General features: G+C 40.1%; 1 protein-coding gene across 1 annotated transcript in view; it reads left to right on the top strand.

Moving 5' to 3' along the window:
- MBTPS1 (membrane bound transcription factor peptidase, site 1) overlaps positions 1-19,902 on the top strand; it is a 1,726,871-nt gene that overhangs the window by 1,007,316 nt on the left and 699,653 nt on the right. The window contains exons 11-12 of the mRNA XM_044081940.1: positions 2,720-2,881; positions 12,347-12,491. Coding sequence (XP_043937875.1) covers positions 2,720-2,881; positions 12,347-12,491 — 307 coding nt within the window. The remainder of the gene's footprint in view (positions 1-2,719; positions 2,882-12,346; positions 12,492-19,902) is intronic.

Here is a 19,902-nt window from a genome sequence, read left to right as displayed (position 1 = left end):
GTAAATGGGGCGAAATCGCCAGGTAATAGGACATTAGAATGTCTGCAGGGGCTCAGTGGTGCCATATTTTGGTTGTCTGTTCTTCAGTTTGCATTTGAACGTTGATATCCCACAATTCCATTGGAGTGTGTGGGGTTATGTAATTATGTATGCAAATTAGATGTTAATCAGCATACAGATTTGTACCTCTTTTTCATGGGCTTTGTCCAGATTTTTGATGTTTCCAGGTTGAGAGGTATGGTCCTCTATATGGCCATAAGCAGAAGATTTCCCCCATTCTCAGCATCTCTGCCTTTGAAAAGTCTAGACATTTTATCAGACTTGTTCCAGAAAGGTTACAGTTTTTCTGCAATCAAAGTACAGTTAGCGGCTGTTTCATATTTTCATTTTGGTCATAATCAGACATCCGTAGCATCTTTGAAGATGTCTTAAGACCTTTCTGAAAGTAACCTTTTTACTGAGACCACTTATAAAAGGCCCAGCTCCCACTACTGGATGCAACTGTGATGCTAAGTCTTATTGCAACCCCCATTTGAACTTGTAGCTTCAACAGATTTTAAATTTTTTATCCTGGAAGTCTATCTTTCTGGTGATTGTTACTTTGACAGAAATGAATTTCAGAACTACAAGCCCTTTCTGGTAAACCACCACAGTTAGTATTCTATAAAGATCGTCTTCTTGAGAACAAATTCTACCTTTTTTCCAAAGGTGACAGCTGAAACAAATTTTTAATCAATGTATACATTTGACAGCTTTCTTCCCAAAATTTTCAAACAAAAGATAATACATTTTACATTCACTTGATGTTCATAGTCAACTTAGGTTCTATAGTCATAAAACCAAACACTTTAGAAAATCCGAACAATTATTTGTTGCATTCTCTAAAGCCAAATTAGGACAAAATTACTCTTTCCAGATGGCTGACGTTGCCTTCATGTCAGAAAAATTGGGCATGTCCTTAGCCAAGAAACATACAGCTCATTCGACAAGATGTTTAGCAACTTCCACTTCTGTTTAGTATAGAGTACCCATTAATGAAATTAGTGCTGTGGTCACTTGGTCCACAGTTCTCACCTTTGTTTTGCACTGTAAATTGGATGTATATCAAGAGCCCATACTTTGGTACGGTCATTCTTAGGAATATCTTTCCTTGATGCCTCACAGGTGGTTGGTAGCTAGCAGATGTGTCACAAATGTTGAATTGGACAAAAAAGAAAAACATCAGATATGAAAGTTTATGTACTCCATGTAATGGTAAATCCATGTTGTCTTTTTTCTTCAGGTTCAACATCCCTCCCTCCTTCTCCCATCCAATGTGTCACTTCATGTGCCTTGAAGAATAATCAGTCCTCGATGGGAGTATTGTCATTACTAACAGTATTGATTAGTCACAATTCTTTTCCCATAGTTGTCTATCAGGAGGATCCAAGGAAGGTTCCTACACTATTTAACACACACACTGGTAGGATGTTAGTAGTGTGCAAGTTGGCTGCATCAATTAATTTTAGAAGTATGTTTGGTAGAAATTGGAGTGCAGCCCATATTTACACTTATAAAACAGGCATTTTTCAGATACTTAAACATAGTTGTAAAGCTTTTATTATAGCGTTTAAGCAAACAAAAAAAAGTCAATATTCTTGGTCCCAAGCAAGCCAAAATGAAAGGATGTTTTTCAGGGTGATGCTTAGTTCACAGGAAATGTACAATATGGAAACTTCTTATATTTATGAAGTAGCAACAAACATCTATTTTGGTTAGCCCCAGTGAAGAGAAATGCCTTCTCAGAAACATCATTACTGTCAAATAATAACAATAGTGTATATGTAGAATGAATAAAAAGACATTGTTTATGCATGCAGACGTTGTCTGCAAATGGCATAATACAGCAAGAGAAGATCCTCTTAAGACATCACTTGTTGAACAGTCTTGTGTACATCACTTATGGAATGTCTTATCAGTCATACATCAGTGTTTAAGAAATAGAATTGATTTATATGGTACAGGCAAATGTCAGTCATCCTGAAATGTGAGTTTTAAGGATGCGATGCATGAAGGTCAGTTGTGCATGTGTCATGTAGTCTTGTAGCTACTGTAGAAAGGTTTATTTTAGTTTGATTACACCCAAGATAAAGGTGAGACTGCACAGAAGAAAATTCAGTGGTGAAGAGTAGAAGTATTAGGACTTACTGCTGCATTAACCTGTCCCTCAAAGATCTGCTAATATGCATAGTATACTCACATGAGTTGTACTTTGCTCAAGAAGGCCCTCTTGCTGTGGATTATTAATCTCCCTGCCTTCAGTATTACACTTGGGATTAAATGGTAATACTACATGTGTAACCAGAAAGGCGAGTACATTTTAAAAGCTTCATAATGTCTACATTCTTTACACTTTGTGCCTGCTTGGAATTAAGTTTAGAAATTAGGACTTTAAAAGATTTTTTTTTATTAATGAGAGAATACTGATTGGGTTAAAGATTGTGCAGGTATCTTCTACATAGCTTGATTTTTTTTTTTTTTTTTTTTTTTGAAGAGCTGTATAACAGCATTAGAAAGGTGAACTCTTATTTAAGTAATTACAGAAGGTCCTTCTCAGATATTTAGTGATTGGTAAGTACTCTTGTCCTTGTATTTCCATTATGCAGGGTGTGTTTATAAGTGTATGAGTTTATAAGTATATGATTTCTTTACTTGAACTGGATTTTGTTTTGTTTCGCAGCACTGTGACCAATCGTGAGATTGTGAACCCAGCAAGTATGAAGCAAGCCTTGATAGCATCGGCACGCAGGCTGCCAGGGGTGAATATGTTTGAGCAGGGTCATGGTAAATTAGATCTTCTCAAGGCATACCAGATTCTCAACAGCTACAAACCACAGGCTAGGTCAGTGTATATTTTTAATGAAACAGTTTAGTCTCTTGCTTTATGAGCATAGCAGCTTTGTACTTGTGTCAATCATTACTTGTTAATGGAGTTGGTTTACACTGCAAACTTGATTTTAATTCTTACAGTCAGCACTTTTAAGTACCTTGTGACCCTGTGCAATTCACTTTAAAGCAGTTTGATCTTTCTTCTTAAAGCAGACTGTGTGGTTTAACAATTTCCGAAAAGCATGGGATTAATTAAAAGTACTTGAAACATGAATTGGAAGTGTGGTGTTCCTTTTAAAAAAGCACTTGGTCAGGTCCATTAGAGATGCCTTTACCAACTAAAAGGAATTTGATTTTTATTTTCTGTACAAACATTATAAAGTGAACTGGTGTTTAAAGTGTAATATTGTGAATATTTCCAAAAGCTGGATTTTGTCTTTCTTGTTTCATTTTAACAGCTATCATTCAACCTAGTCAAGATAGCATTGGAATTTGAGTAGGTTTTGGAAAGCTGAGTTTTGAACTTGGCTGTTAATTGTAGCGCAGCCAACTACTGTCCAAGATATCTTCACATTTATTTGGAAACGGGTGGACTAATTTTACTCCTTACTTCACTTTGTAGTTAACATGTTTACAGTTGAACACAGTTTGTATATGCAAATATTTTTGGAGAAGGTGAATGTGACAGTAAGTCATAATGTTTGGGATTTACCCTCCTTATGACCTTTTTTTCCCCAGCTTCATCTTGTCATATCCTTAGAAAGGCATTTTGCTGGTCTCACAATTGCATTCCGTGGAGCTTTTGTTGGTGCATAAGATGTTGATATATAACCAGCACTGCAAGGAGCGGTCTGTTATGCTTCTCACCATTTCAGAGCTTCACTTTTTTGCATCATTGCTGGAGTAATTTTGTCTTTGTAGTGACTCACTCATGCCGACTGTTGCTTTTTTTATTTATAAATATCTTCAGTCAAAAGTTTAACCAAATATTAAGTAGTGATTGAATTAGGCAGTTTCTGTTTTCATTACCCCATATGATGGCATTTTTTTGATGTAGTTTAACTCTTCTCTAAAAAAAAAATGCATAGTAGGTAGCTTGACATCAGGAAAAGGAAAATAATTACGGAAAGCAACAAATCTGAAAATGCATAAATCCCTTTGTTCCAGCTGTAGCTTTGTTGAAGATGCTAATCATTGACAGCAGTGCAGAAATTCTTCTGTCCAACTTTGGTGCTGTCACAAGTTAAGACCTTTGCAGCACCTTTGTCATTACAAATGCTGGTATCTGTTTGTGATTGTGTGAGATCCAGGATCTCTGCAGAGGATGAATCTAACACTTCAGCAGTACTTAATCAAAGTAGGCTTACCATAACTAGATTTAACAGAGCTCTTATTTTAAAGTGGCTTTCCTTTGATTTTAAGAATTTTCCAAACGAGAATGTTAATATACATTAGGAAATCATGATAAAAGTGGAGACTAACAGTGTATGTGAAATATTCAGTAAATACTTGTGAAGTTTCAGGAAGGTTAAAAAGAAAACTTTCCCTGATGCATATAGCAAACAGGAAGGGTTTTGTGTAGTACACATATCACATTCTTTTGTCTCTCTGAATTCTTACAAGTAGAAACCAGTTGGATGAGCACCATTTATATAGTCATTTTCCCTGACCACAGTTTTCTTCAGCTGAACTCTTGTCCCTGTGAAGGCCTATGTTGGTCTTGCACATGCGTTTTGTGGAACCTTGGTTAGTGTAGAAGACACTCGGATAACCATTGTTGCTAGACACCTTGTTCAATTCATCTTGTACAGGAGTAATTTTTGTCCTGTAGTAGTCTTGTGTTTAGTGGGGAAAAACAAAACTCTTCAAAGGACTTTTACATTCATTTGGACTACATTTAAAAGTTTCCCCGAGTATTACACTGCCTTGTATATAGGGTGGAATCTGCCCCCCCCCAAAAAAAAAAACAAGATGTACTGGATTAGGTGTCTATCACACCAGCAGAAGTTATTGATTAGATGGTGGAGGTTAAATTTTATGGAAGTGTGTTCTTTGTTCATTAGATCACTGCTGCTGCAGTAGCCTAAGCTGTAGGAGATATGTGTAAATGATCAATCAGCCAGCTTCCAAAGCTTTATTGGTATTTTCCATGCCCTCAACTGCTGTAGAGTGTGATATAAAGCACATGGTACTAAGGCTCGGCTACCTGTTTGTCAGACATGTTTTTGGGTAGAGTGAAGGACCTGTGTTCCAGCTCCTCAATTGTAACCCCCCTCTCCCCAATATGCAAGAAGTAGTTAAGGAGGCTTTAGTCATTTCTCCGGCTTCTTCTTTGCCTCGAGCTTTGATGAGTGACTTCACTGTGCCCAAGCTGGAGTCCTTGGATTGCCCATAAGTTTCTGTCTGCCCCTCTGGCCTTATTACTTGAGAAGTTGCTAAGGACTCATTAGACCCATTATATAGAGTACAACACTCCTTTTGGTATGTACCTCACAAGACATCTACAACAACTGGAAAGGCCACAGAAATACCTCACAAAGAGGATTACCGGCCACAAACAGATGCCCACTTCACAGACCGTCTCAAAAAACTCCAGCTTTACTCCGTCGCATATCGCCTACAAAGAGGTGATCTCTGCCTAACATACAAAGCTATGTCAAACCCAGAGCTGTTGGACATGCTCCACTTAAAGAAATCCCAATCTCTCCGAGCTACATGCTCTAGGGACCTAAACCTTGTCACCACAATAAACAGAACATGCCGGAGGGATAGATTCCTGTCCGAGAGACTGCCCATAGTTTGGAATAAACTACCTATCTATTATCAAACAAAGCTCCTCATTAGCACTCTTCAAGAAAAATCTTGATGATTGGATGGGAAATAGGAAATTCACCCCAGGGATCACCTCTGTGGCTCTGCTCGACAGTGGCACAGGAAAATAATTTTCTTGGGTGGCAAAGGCCAGGGTACCTTTTTGGCTGGGCTTGTATAGGCCCCAGGGCCGATAGCCTAGTACCTACCTATGAACCGAAAGACAGGCACATCCTCCAGGGCTGATCATTTGTCCATTTTGGCCAGGGGAGAAACTGTCTTGTAGGCATCGGGGAGAGAGGAGCAGCTTGATGTTCACCAGATTAATCACTTTATATTGATGCTTCCCCTAGGGATGAGCACCACATTCTGACCAAACAAGGATGTCCTCCCTATCCCAGGACCGAAGTGTGGCTCTCTTTCGCCCTTCGAGGGGACCACAGTAGCTACAGAGGGTGTGGCTAACCCCTGGTCTATAGTAGCTTATATCAGAGGGATCTGGGGTAAAAAATGAGTGGTCTGAAGAACAAGCAATGGCCACAATGGAGTTAACCACCAGCAGCTGAGGAAAATTGCTAGCCTGCTGTGGTGGCAAAGGCTGTTTGCCTAACTTTTTCATTTTGTGGCTGGAAGAAGGACCAACCATGGGACTTGTTAGTTTGTTCCATGGTAAAGCTGATAATGGTGCCTCTTTCCTGGGGGAAAGCAAGCAACAAGAGTCAGTAAAAAGTTAGTCTTTAAAAGTCACATTTGTTCACACAAAAACACAATAAAAAGCACTTTAAAACATTTTGTCAGGCCCAAAATATAAAATAAACATAACTGCTCCATAGAAAAAATGATTTTCAACTGCTGTTAAACTGAAAAGAAAAACAAATGCACTCCCATTTAAAAAGTACAGTTAAGTCTTATGTCTGTTAAAACACAAACTCCCACCTTAAAAATAACTTTCTTAAACAGGAAATTACAGTAAAGTAAACTTTTTAATGTGGAAGGTTTTTCCCCAAAGGCAAGTTATCTGCTCAGCAAAGGAACACAAATCAGTCCTTGAAAGGCCACAAAGGAGATTTCATTTTAGTGGCAGGAAAGCTGTCAGGGGCTCGGCACCCAAACATCTCTTTAGTCATCTCAGCTCGAGTTGACTGATATGATTCCTCTGGTCAGACTTCACATGAGAAAATTCCAGCTGTACCTCAAGTCAGTTTGATCCCAGCATCAGCACTCCCTATCCTTTCAGATCCTGGTGTTAGGGTTTGTCAAAATGGGAGGTCCTGTGGTGGGTGAATAAACTGTCCTTCAACTCAGGCCTCCCTCTTTCCCCTCCAGCTTCTATTCTGTCTGTAACTACAAATGCCTCAGACTTAAATTGGGGAGATGTATCCAAAGGTGGTGACTGCCCAGGGAGCAAACAGCACAAAATGAAGCACTTAAATGTCAAAGAAATGATTCCACTAATAAATGCCCTCCTCTACAAGCCGTCTTTGAATTCCAGGCCTTCTACTAGTAATCACAGACAGTACCAAAGTGATATGGTACATAAAAAGAGAATCAATAGTTCCTTCCTCCTTTGCAGACTAACCGTAATAGCCTGGGAACTAGCAATGCAGCACAGTTTATCCCTGCAGGCTACTTACATTCTGTCAGAGGAGAATTTTATAACAGGTGAGTTGTAAAGGATGAGAACAGACCCAAACAAATGGAAGGTGTATCCAGGGGTCTTCTTGGAATTGATCCAACTGTGGGTAACTCCTCAAGATGATCCATTTACCACCATTCACAGCAACCAGTTTCTGTTCTGGGACTCATTGTACAAAGCCTGAGAAGATGGATGACTTTGTTTCCATAGTGTCCCTGCATTTCTTCTGATAATCTGGGATGTTCATCATTTTGATCACTGCTGCAGGAGCCTTAGCTATGTGGGCTATATCTTGTCAAGGACAGAACAGCCAGCCAGCTTCTAAAGTTTCCATATACTCTAATTGTTAGGCAGCTCAAGTTGAGCTGCCTAAAAAGACTGGTTTGAGTGCCCCCCCCCCCCCCGAGTTTTCCTGCCACCGAAGAGAGCGATTCATTGTGAGCTTTTGAGAATCGATGGGAGGCTTGTGCTGTTCCATTGCTGGGCAGATAAGTTGCTTTTGGTGAAAACGTTCTACATTTAAATATTTATTGTTTCATTTTCTTGCCTAGGTAGGGAAGTTATTTTTCTTCTAGGAGTTTGTATTTTAAAAGTAGTTGAAAACCATTTTTTCTCTGTAAAACGGTGTTTATTTTACTTTTTTTTTTTTTTTTTTGGAGCTGGCAAAGTGCATTAAAGTGCTTTTTACTGTCTTTATTCAGTAAAGGTTTCTTTTTACAACTTTAATTTTTTTTACAGGATTGTGCTGCTTATTTTTCCTGGGAAAGATACACCATTTTTGTTTGACCATAGAGCAAGCTACAGGTCAGATGTCCTTCAAGGATGCATCTGCAGTCTTCTTGTTGATCCTGTGAAAAGGAACAGGGAGGTCTTCCCTGTTTAGTTGTGCCCATCCTTGGGGAAAACTGCTGCCACTGCCATTAACACTGTTGGCCCCATTTTTCCTGTCCAAAGGAAACAGAAAAATAAACCGTATGTTTTCCTGCTGAAATTTCCTTGAAGAGAATTAGTTTACTAGATCCGGCTCAGGGTCTCATTTAGGCTGTTGATCCTTCTTGTAATGTGGTTGCTGGTAAAAGATAAAAAAATGAATGCCTCTTTTCCTTAAGAGAGTCAAGATTTTGAATCTGGACAGGAAGATGAAGGAGCAAATGCAGTGTTTTCTCAATCAGATTCAGAGGAGATCATGGTATCTGATTCACCCTTTTGGGGTTTCTCTTTCTCGGAGACTATTTCCAGGATGCGCCAGTGTTTTCAATGGGAAACCTCATAAAATGGATGTGTGTGTCACTGTCTGCCATTTTCCTGATAGCCAGCTTGCTGCCCCTAAAAAGACAGACGGATTGTGTAAAGTTACTCAGTTTTACGTGTTTATACACTCATGGAAAACCTGGCACATCAGCTGTAGCTTTAGCTAATCCTACTACTGCTAAACATTTAATTCCAGTCCCACATTTTCTGACAAGGATGTGAAAGCAGTTGATAAGTATGCAGAAATAAACTTTGCTTCTGCAACTTTGATTTTCAGAATTTTGAGTTGTCAGACTCATATTAAGGTTTATCCTGACTAAGTGTGAATGCATGGGGGATGTTTGGATGTTTTTTAAACACCTTTATTGAATTATCATGATGTAGGCAAACATATGTTAACAGAAAAGAAAACAAACCATATTAACATTTTTTCCTTGTACAAACGTTATACATCATGTATCTTAGTATGAGGATTGTTTTGTCTACAAGTACCTTTTCTGAGGGGAAAAAAGTGCTTTAAATGGTTTAGTTTCTTCCATCTCACAGGTCACAACTTACTATTTAAAGAATATGTGTATGACTCTTGATACTTAATACACAACTATAGCCACAGATACTGTTTTAAGGATGTGTTCCTGTCTGCATTCTCAGTACCTCCCAGAAAATGTGAAAAAAAAGAGATTTTAAATTCTCCTTTGCATAGCGATTTAGCTTTTGGTTCCTCTGCTGCAGAAGTTATCAAAAATCATGGTGGAGCTGGTACAGGAAATTCCTCAGATTTTTCAGCCCTCCCTTTCCCAATTTTCCAAGGGATTCTACAACACCTTATCCAATTTTGAGCTGAACAAAATAAACAGTTTCAGCAAAATGCAGGTTAACTGACATTTAAGAAGAAACGGCAGAGGGTTCCAAATGGAAGAGAGGAACCCCCTAAAACCAAGGGCAGTCCAACAAGTTAGAATAACCTTTGAAGGGATCATTTCCCATCCTCACACCATGGCAGTCCCTTTTCCCTTCCGGAAAGTCTGAATCTCTACTTATCTCTTTGGCACCAGATAGTTTGACAAACTGGTTCTGACGATCATTCATCAAGGTTATAGATTGGATTGGGAGGAAATTCCTCTTTTCAGGGGGTAATTCCTCATCCACCAGACCAGACTCCTCTATTTGCTGCTGTCCTTCAACCTGTGTTTCAGGGAGTAATGGAGCTAGTTCATCCTTCCCAATTTTGGAAAGGATTTTATTCAAAGATTTAAAAAAAAGAAATACTTTGAGACCAGTTCTGGATCTTCTTTCCTAAATCAAGTTGTGATAGTTTCCATGTTCAAAATCTGTCACTTCGCAACCTATTACCTCTTCTTCCTCTTTTACATTTTTTTGGAAGTACTAGATTTAAAAGTTGCTTATCATTCCTTCCATATTCATCAAATTTCAGGCATTTCTTTTTTTCTTAATATCTCATAAGACACAGGCACACATATATTAATAGGAAAAAAAAACATACTTTTTATTTGTAACAAATGTCTTTCATCCCAGCAATACTTAATCACTCATTTCCTTCCTTCCATTAAACCTCATTCTTCCTCCTTAATATTAGTCTGTATCTATTGTTTCCATGAATTCCATTTATTTCTATGTAATTTGCTCCAGCCCTTTTCTGAAGACCCCTTTTCCAGTTTTTTAATCTCTCTTACAATATTAAATACTTTTAAGATTTTGATTTCCATTTTTTAGTAATTGTGTTTTTGGCAGCCACAAGAATTAAACTTAATAAGGCTTTACCATATCTTGGAAATTCAGATCTTGTATCACAGCTCAAAAGTCTTGTTTCCTTAGTTACAAATGTTTGTTCGTCCAATAATTCTGACATAGTACTGTTTTTTTTAAATCTGCCAACGCACTCCCAAAAACATGTTTCCAGTATTCTCTTTCATCCCCATTAAATCTCCAACATTTGCTATTTATTTGAGGAAGAATTATTTGAAGGCTTCTTCGGGTATAAAAATACCTGTGTAAACACTTCCAAAGCATTTGCTAAAGATGAAAGCGATTGACTGCATTTGGTCTGTTTTTGCTGTCAATAAATTGGATTTGTGTTTTGGACTTTGTTTTGTGTGGTTCCTGAGCCCTCTACCTTCACTGCTTGTAATTGTTGTATTTATTATGCAGCATTTTATATGCCCTATTAGTTTTCCCCTTTTTAACAGCAGCTTCTGTTCTAGATTCAACTAAAAAAATCTACTAGAGCAAGCCTTTTACTAGGGACTCTCCTGACCCTTTCTGTTTGCCAGTACTCCAGTATCAGTCCCTGATAAGGGAAGGCAATATATTTCATGCATTCCAGACTTCTTCCTGGCCTCATCCCACTCTATTACCTTTCCCTCTCTATTTGTTTACCAGTACATTGTTTCTCTTGACAGTTTTCTCCAATAAATTCCAGCCTCCTCCTACCTATTCTTTGTAACCCTCCTTGCAGTTATCACCATTGGGGAAATCTCATTTCTCTGTTTGCATATTAGATCAGTTCTTAGAGTATTTTCTGCAACTTAATGAATATAATGTTCTGTAGAGTGGTTATTATTCTCATTAAGGATCCCCATCCTCTTGTGTTATGTATGCGAGCCTTAACTGTGTAAAGTACAATATTCCTTCAAGCAGATAATGCTAAACCACTGTTTTTTTTATTAGGAGGATCAACTTACCCACTTAAGTCTTGCCCTCTTTCCTTCTCAGGTGAACACATTCAGCTCTTTATTATTGTCCACAACTTTTCCTCTGGTTGATAAAAATATGCCTCACCTGTATTTAAATCTAAGGGTACTAATAACATTTTCACCGCTTATATCTAAATGTCCATATCCATAAACAAAAACTTCCGGTTTCACAGTTTTTACTTTATCTTTTGTTTAGTCATTTTCCACATAATCTGCTGTAACAGAAGCCTTTTAATCAGTGCTCTTAAACATTTCATTTTGTCATGTCTCCATAAATATGGGTATTGCTGAACCAAGTCTTGAGAAGGGTATATAATATACATATAGCCTTTGTTATATCTTCATTAATTTTATATCCTTAAGCAACTTGAAACTGTCTCAAAGTGTTGTACAACACACTGAGTTGTCCTCCTCTGGACTTATCAAGGATCCTGTCAGGTCCCTGTCTCTTGTTCTCTTTTCGGTGCTGCGTGTGGACATGTTATTTCTGGAGTCATTATCTGTTCATACCTCTTCAGCTGTTCTGCCCTCCCAGATTGGTACTGTCCCTTCCTTTTCCTTGTTGAAAACTTATGTAAAATATTAATTTAGAATTTTCATCTTCTCTTTATCCAACTTAAGTTTCTGATATTCCCAAGTTAGTTTCACCAACTCTATTTTTTTCTTCTGTAAACCTGATTAATTCCTGCTAACAAGTTTTTCTTCCATTTTCCCTCTACCTTCTTAATGCAAAACATTTTATCAATTTACAATCCTAGCAGTTAATCACTTTCTTCACTTGACCTTGATTTCAGCAGTTTCCATTTCACAATGGACTTGGGTTCAAGAAGAATACAGTCTGTAATGTCATTGTAATTTCTGAATGTGATCTAAGGAGTGCCAATGTAAATGGTTTGCTTAACTTGTATTTTGTTACTGAACTAGTGATATTCAGATAAATAAGAGGCCATGCTGTCTGGTTGAAATTTACCGATTAATCTGTTTTTGTCTTGATTTACCTAGTATTTAAATTTGTCATCCACAGTGTTATTTTGTTGTAAAACTAATATTTAATTCTCATTTCCAGCCTGAGTCCAAGTTACATTGACCTGACTGAGTGTCCTTACATGTGGCCATACTGTTCCCAGCCTATTTACTATGGAGGAATGCCTACCATTGTCAATGTAACCATTCTGAATGGCATGGGTGTTACTGGCCGGCTTGTTGACAAGGTAATTATTTACACTTAACTAAGAATCACTGTCTGTATATGTGTATATATACATGTGTGCGCGCACGTGAGCATGCATGTGCATATGTATGTGTGTGTATGCGAGTGTGTGTGTGTGTGTGTGTGTGTATATATATATATAGATATAGATATAGATATATATATATATATATATATATAGATAGATATAGATATAGATATTGTGTGTGTGCGTGTGTGTGTGTGTATATATAATGTTATCTATGTATATGTATTTACACAGGTACTGTTTTCAGTTTACCTGTTTCTGTGGTGTCAGGTATAATTTTTTCATAGCTAATTCATCATGCTAAATAGAGCAACTGTTTTACTGACCAGTTACTTAACTTAGTAAACTGGTGAATAACTGTTTGTTTTTTGCCTGTCCTCGTTCAGGCTAAAGCAGGCTAGTGCATGTAACTTATCCACAGCATACATTGCTGCTTATAGGTAACCCACTTGTGTTTTTGCAGGTATTGATCAGCTTCCTAAGAAGTAGGCCTTCACCCTTTATTTTAACTATAATGTAAAATTCTACATACTCCTTTGACTGTTTGGGAGGTGGCATACTGTGTAAAGGCTCTCAAAAGCAGCCTGTTGTCTTTTGATGCAAGAAGCGTAGCAGTAATGGAATACCACCAAAGGAAAAGGTTTGTCACCATGGAGGTCTTATGCAAGAGTTCCACTTGGCAAGATAGTCCTGAATGCAAAGTAAGCCGCCTCTGTAGTAGCCCCAGATTATATTGTTGGTCGGGATAAAACAAATGTTACAGGATAGTCTTGGAGATTATTTACTTTGTATTCATTTATAGTGTATGCTAGCTACCACATTTTATTCTGAGATTATTTTGTTTGGGGTGTCAGAGTAATAATGATGCTAAAGGCAGGCCATATGGTAAAACTGTCATAGTTCATAGGTAAATATTAAGTTGTTAGTCTTCAAACTATTACAGGCCTGTCAAGCAACCAAAGGTCAGAGTCAAACACTGTACTTTGTACGTGTGAGGTAAAGAACTTAATCATGACGCCAGCCTCTCCCCCCAATATGCTGAACATTTAGAACCTTCTAACTGATGGTATAGGTTCATATGGAGATACTAAAGACGTGGTTACCATTATGGAGCCTAACTCTGTTTCCCAGTCACACCAGAGAACTGTCACTGTGACTGATTCATATAGTATGCAAATAGGGAATGAGGGAATCAGACTTTTAGCTGCAGAAAATAGCCCACTGACAGTCTATCCCCCTTAATCCTCAGCACTAGTTCCCTGTTAAAACACTGGGCTTGCACACAGTTGAAGGCATATGCTGCTCTTTGCCATTCTTCTCTTACACTCAAACTGAGAGTGGTGTACATGCTTTTGCGATCCACGCATTTTTAGAGAAATAGTAGTTGGAGAAACTCTTTGTGCTCTGGTACTATAGCACAAAGAAAATATGAGGTGCTGACAGGTTTTACAGTGTATGGATATAGGTTTAAGTCTCTTAGACTCTGTACTTCTGTTACTCTGAGAAATCAGTTAACCAGAACATTACTCCTAAGTTGTTCTTAGAAAGATGTACTTAGATCTTGTGGATGCTGTTCATTTAACAGATGTGTGCATGTCATAGAATCCTAATTGTCGAACATCCCTCCATTAAACCAGCACTTCGTTGAACCTGTGAGACAGGGAAAGTAACTAGTTGACAAAACATTTTCCGATCTCACAAATGACACTATTTCAAATTCATTGATGTGAGTGGCTTTGCCCCCACACCCCCGAACTATATGTACCAGCTCCAAGATCGCACTACAGTGGGGAAAAGTGAGAAGGGGAAGTGTTGGTTACTTTACCCATCTCACAGCTTCAACAAAGGGCTGGTTTGATGGATGGATGCTCAATTAGGGTTCTCTGATGTGCTGTTCAATGGTTAGTCCATTTAATGATTAACCATAGACCTGTTTTTTCCTGCTGTCCAAAGAAGGAAGTCCACTGACTCTTCACAGGATCCATTACTGATTTTTCCTGGGTTACTGCTCACATAAACCCCATTTGGGGATCCCCTTCCTGTCGTTTCATTTTTAGGTGTGTTATACTCTCTGCTTTTATTTGTATTTAAAAATATATATTTAATTTATTTCTGTCGCTGTTTACAGTATGTGCTTGTAGCAGTGTTTATTTGGCTTTTATCTTGACAAAGGCTGGTTTTAATGTGTTTGAGGAAGCTTTCAGTATTTCTGAGAATGGCAGTGTGTTTATGTGCTTAGACTGCAGGGGTTCTCTTGTGCAGTCAGAATATTTTATTATTAGTCTGCTTTGTTTTCATCTTTTGACAAGAAAGTATTGCAGAACTTGGATTTTTCAGTACTTGTACATTATTTACTCAGTGTGACTTTGCACTGTGTGTTTTTACATTGAATTGCAATTTTAACATGAATAAAGTTATTTAAATGTGCTGTGGAGTCTTTACTCTCTGACATGAAAATATAGTTTAAATTGTTATGAACTGCTCATCTGATGTAAATTTTCAGTCTTCCTCAAAATTTGGGTTTGGATCTGATCCAGCTTGGCTGTTTGCTCATGGCCACTAGGAAACTGTCAAGATGTCCTTCAAGGATGCATCTGCAGTCCTAACAAATTGGTTGTCCTGGCCTCAGGCAGCCCTTCGGTCGGCCGGATTCCAAAGACTGGGTCTGGCCTCGGCTGATGTCGCACTTCACCCGACGTCATAGCTGCAGTTCAGTGGGTATAAAGGCATCAGCCGACGCCATTTTCCTCCGTCTTTCTTGCCGCGTGGCGCCCGAAGCAGAAGCTGTTCGCAAGTGCCGGTCGGTCAGAACCAGAGATTGCTTACCGAAGACTTCTAAAAAGCTAAGTACCCCGTTGGGGACTCTTTCTTGCCTCAGCCGATGTCAGAAAAAGTGAATAACTGTTTAACTTGTGGGAAACAAATGCCTCATAAAGATTTCCACTCTTACTGCCTACCTTGTTTAGGCCCAGACCACGACGTAGCAGCTTGTCTAGCCTGTGCTTCCTTCAACCGACGGACACTTAGACGTCGGTCGGAGTTTGCAGAGGAGTTTTTCGGCTCCGCTTTTGCTTATATCATGCCATCGGAGACTCCGACTTCACATTTAGCTAAAAAGCGTAAGGAAAAGGACCGACACTCGCGGTCCGCGGTTTCGGCCGAAACCGCGGTTAAGCCAACCGCGAGTGTCTCGGTTTCGGCTGAAACCGAGTCCGCGGTTCTTCCTTCGGCCGAAAGCATGCCTCCTTCTACCGAGGCCTCTTCCAGCTGAATCTGCTACGGAATATCCACCAGCTCTTACAGTTTCTCAGGATTTATCAGATACTATCCCCTTAGATGCATCTACTCCTGCACGTGGAGCTGCTAGGCCCCCTGCATCCATGTCTATTAAGGCTTTTGCCAGGGCTAAAGCAGCTAAATCTTCAAAGGCCGTGCTTGCTAAAACCCCCTCTCACAGGCCTAGCTCTAGTACTCAAATGCTTAGTCTAGCAGAGGATCTCATTTCTTTGATCAGGGGAACCCAGTCTCACCCTGACAGGGCCTCTCACCCACCTCCAGAGAAGAGGCCTAGAGCAGAGCCCCCTGAGCCAGTTTCTTCAGATTACTCCTCTGATGATTCAGAAAATACAAATCCTCCAGAAGGCCCTTATTCTCCATATGAGGACTCCGATGCAGAGAATTCCATACCTTCTGCCTCTCCTCCTGAGGAATTTTCTTTTGGGGAAACCTTGCATGCTATGAGGGAACAATTTCAATGGCAGGGCCAGGATTTTTCAGACTCTAGGAAAAGGCTTAGGACCTTTTTACATTTACCACAGCATAGGCCTTTAGCTATTCCTCCAGTACTTACAGTTGTGGATGATGCATTTAATGATGCTTGTACTGCCCCTGACTCACTGCCTCTGGCCCCTGCTAAGCCCGACAGATACTACAGGGTTCCGGACACACATTATCATTTGTATAAGGCTCCTATTGCAGATCCTGAAACCATTTCACAGGGCCCCAAAGCTGTAGCAGCTGCCTCTGCCAAAAACCCCCTCTGAAAGAGAATCTAGGGCATTGGAGAGATGGGGTAAAAGTTTATACTTCTGCTACTCTTTCGGCTAGGGCCTTAAACTGTCAATTCCACATGATTCAGTATCAGGAATTTCTGTTAGATCAGCTCACTAAAAAACTGTCCTCGCCTGAGCCTTTAGACCGTAAGTCCCTTCAGGATTTGGTGCATAACACTCAGCAGGTCAGTAATCATTCCTTAAAATGCGGCTATGATGCACTGGAGGCTTCCTTTAGATCAGCTATGACTGGTACAGTGATCAGAAGGCATGCATGGTTAAAAGAGCAATCCTTACCAGACCATGTAAAGTCAAAGCTTCTAGATGCTCCCATGGAAAAGCACAGTTTGTTTGGTTCCCCTGCACAGCAAGTGTTGAAGAAGGTGGAAGAAAAAGCTAAATCTGTCCAGACAGTCAAGGATTTCTTACAGGTCCAGCCTCCGAGGTTTAGTAGGAACTGGCCTTCCAAGAATTGGTCCTTTCCAGACACCACCAGAGCACAGAGAAGCAGAAATAGACGCCCTAGAGGCAGAGGTCAATCCAGAGGTGCCTACAGGGGACGTCAGTGGCAGCCTAACAGCCAGAGAACTACTCCCACAGATCCAGCCACTACCACTTCCACAGGACAATCACAGTGACTTGGCTCTGATACCGCCTACCAGGGAACAACTGGGAGCACCCTTAGGCGGAAAGCTAGCCTTATTTTCAGTAAATTGGCATTACATTACAGGAGACAAATGGATTTTACAGACAATAGACAATAGCTACAGGTTTCACTTCCATACTCTTCCAAGGAAGAGAGGAATGCCAAAACCAAAGGACAAACGCTCTACAGCAAATAGACCACTTACTAAGGATGAGAGCTATAGAAAAGGTGCCGGCTATGGAACAAGGACAAGGATTTTATTCAAGGCTTTTCCTGGTACCAAGAAAGGAAAACCAATGGAGACCTATCCTCGACCTGTCCGCTCTAAACACATATCTCATTGTTCCAAAATTCAAAATGCTGACCCTACAGCAACTTCTTCCCATGCTGGGCAAGGAGTCTTGGCTGGTGACTCTGGATCTCAAGGAGGCATACCTGCACGTCCCCATACGACCAAATTGCAGAAGATACCTCAGATTTCTTGCAGGATCAGAGCATTATCAATTCTCAGCATTGCCTTTTGACTTATCTACTGCGCCCAGAGTATTCACGAAATGCCTGGCATCAGTAATTGCTCATTGCAGGCTTCAGGGAATTCAAATGTATCCATACCTGGACGACTGCCTGTTACAAGCGGACAACAAAGACAAATTAACAAAAGATTTGAAAAAGGTTATTCACCTGCTGCAAGCCCTGGGATACACAGTCAACACAAAAAAGTCCAGGCTGATACCATCCCAAAGGATAACCTTCTTGGGTGCAGAACTGGACACATCAAACCAGATGGCATTCCTCACAGCAGAAAAACAGAAGCAGCTACCGCTCTATTTCATGGCATTGACAACGCAGAACCAGCTTACAGCAAGGAAAATCCTGCAAGCCCTGGGTTACATGGCATCCTGCATAATATTAATTCCACATGCCAGACTACATATGAGGAAGTTGCAATGGTACCTGAGGAATTTATGGTCTCTGCACAAGCACAGCCTAGAAACCCAAATTCCAATAATTCCATGCCTGAAGCAAGAATTCCAGTGGTGGGCCCAGGCCTGTCAATTGAACAAAGGACTGCCCTTCCACAGGCCTCACCAAGCCAGACTATCACCACGGACGCCTCAGACCTCGGTTGGGGGCACACATGGTGGACAAGTGCATACAAGGCTTATGGACTCAAGACCAGATGAACCTACACATAAATCAAAAAGAGATGCTGGCAGTAAAACAGGCAATTCAGACATTCAGACCATTTCTTCAACAGGGTCATTTGCTGATAAGGACGGACAACACCACAGTTATGTGGTATATCAACAAACAGGGAGGCACACATTCATATCCTCTATGCCTGATGACAATGGACCTCTGGAATGTGGCCCTGAGCCTCAACATTCAGCTCCAGGCCATATTTGTGCCAGGAAAAGAAAATATACTAGCAGACATCTTAAGCAGAACCACCACGGATGCCCATGAATGGATGCTGCATCCAGACATCTTCAAAACCATCACAAGGAAATGGGGACTGCCAGAAATAGACCTGTTCGCATCCCCACACAACCACCAATTGAAAATATTCTGCACAAGGACATACCACCCACTTGCTTGGAAGGTGGACTCCCTATCCTTCAGTTGGGAAAACCTGACAGCATATGCATTCCCACGTCTTCCTTTGATGCACAAAGTGCTACTGAAGATCAAAGAAGATCACCCGAGGATCATCTTGATAGCTCCAGACTGGCCGAGGCAACATTGGTACCCGCTACTGAGGAGTATGTCCCGGGAACACGCATGGCCTCTACCCCTACTACCTCTACTGCTAACACAGAACAACTTCAAAATCCTGCATCCAAGCTTGAAAACACTGCAGCTAGCTGCTTGGAACATTACATAAGGCAAAATAACCCAGATTTATCTCAAAGGGTTAAAGACATTATCTTGGAGGCTCGCAGACCCTCAACAAGGAAAACTTATTCAGCAAAATGGAAAAGATATCTCATCTGGAGTGCAACAAAAGGAGTAGATGCATCATTAGCAAACATAGCTAACATCCTGGAATACTTAGCAGAGCTTTTCCACAATGGCCTGTCTTACTCCTCCATTAAGATTCATGTATCAGCAATTTCAGCAGAATACAACATGGATCCTCCAGTCTTTTCTCAACCTCTACTCAGGCAGTTTCTCAGAGGAATTAAAAATGTAAAGCCACCAAGGAAACCACCATTGCCTACATGGGACTTGAATTTTATGTTAGAAAAGTTGACACTCCCCCCTTTTGAACCAGCAGCAACAGCAGAATTACAGTACTTATCTTGGAAAACTGCATTCCTGCTTGCAATCACTTCAGCTAGAAGGGTTTCTGAATTACAGGCATTAATGGCAGTACATCCCTTCCTTATCTTCCATCAGGATAGAGTGTCCATGAGAACTAATCCTACCTTTATGCCAAAGGTGGTCTCCAGGGTATCATTAAACCAAGCAATACACCTACCAACATTCTTCCCCAACCCGCAGAACAGGGGGGAAAGATTGCTGCATACCTTGGATGTACACAGACAATTGCGCTACTACCTGGACAGAACCAAGAACAATAGAAAAACTGACCAGCTTCTGGTAGCATATGCAACAGGAATGGAAGGAAAAGCAATTTCAAAACAAAACAAACAATCTCAAAATGGATAGGAAATTGCATTAG

Source organism: Protopterus annectens, chromosome 8.part1 (genome assembly GCF_019279795.1).
Source record: "Protopterus annectens isolate FY-2018-M chromosome 8.part1, PAN1.0, whole genome shotgun sequence".
In the NCBI taxonomy this organism is placed as follows: Eukaryota; Metazoa; Chordata; order Ceratodontiformes; family Protopteridae; genus Protopterus; species Protopterus annectens.
This window is presented reverse-complemented; position numbering and strand designations above follow the sequence as displayed.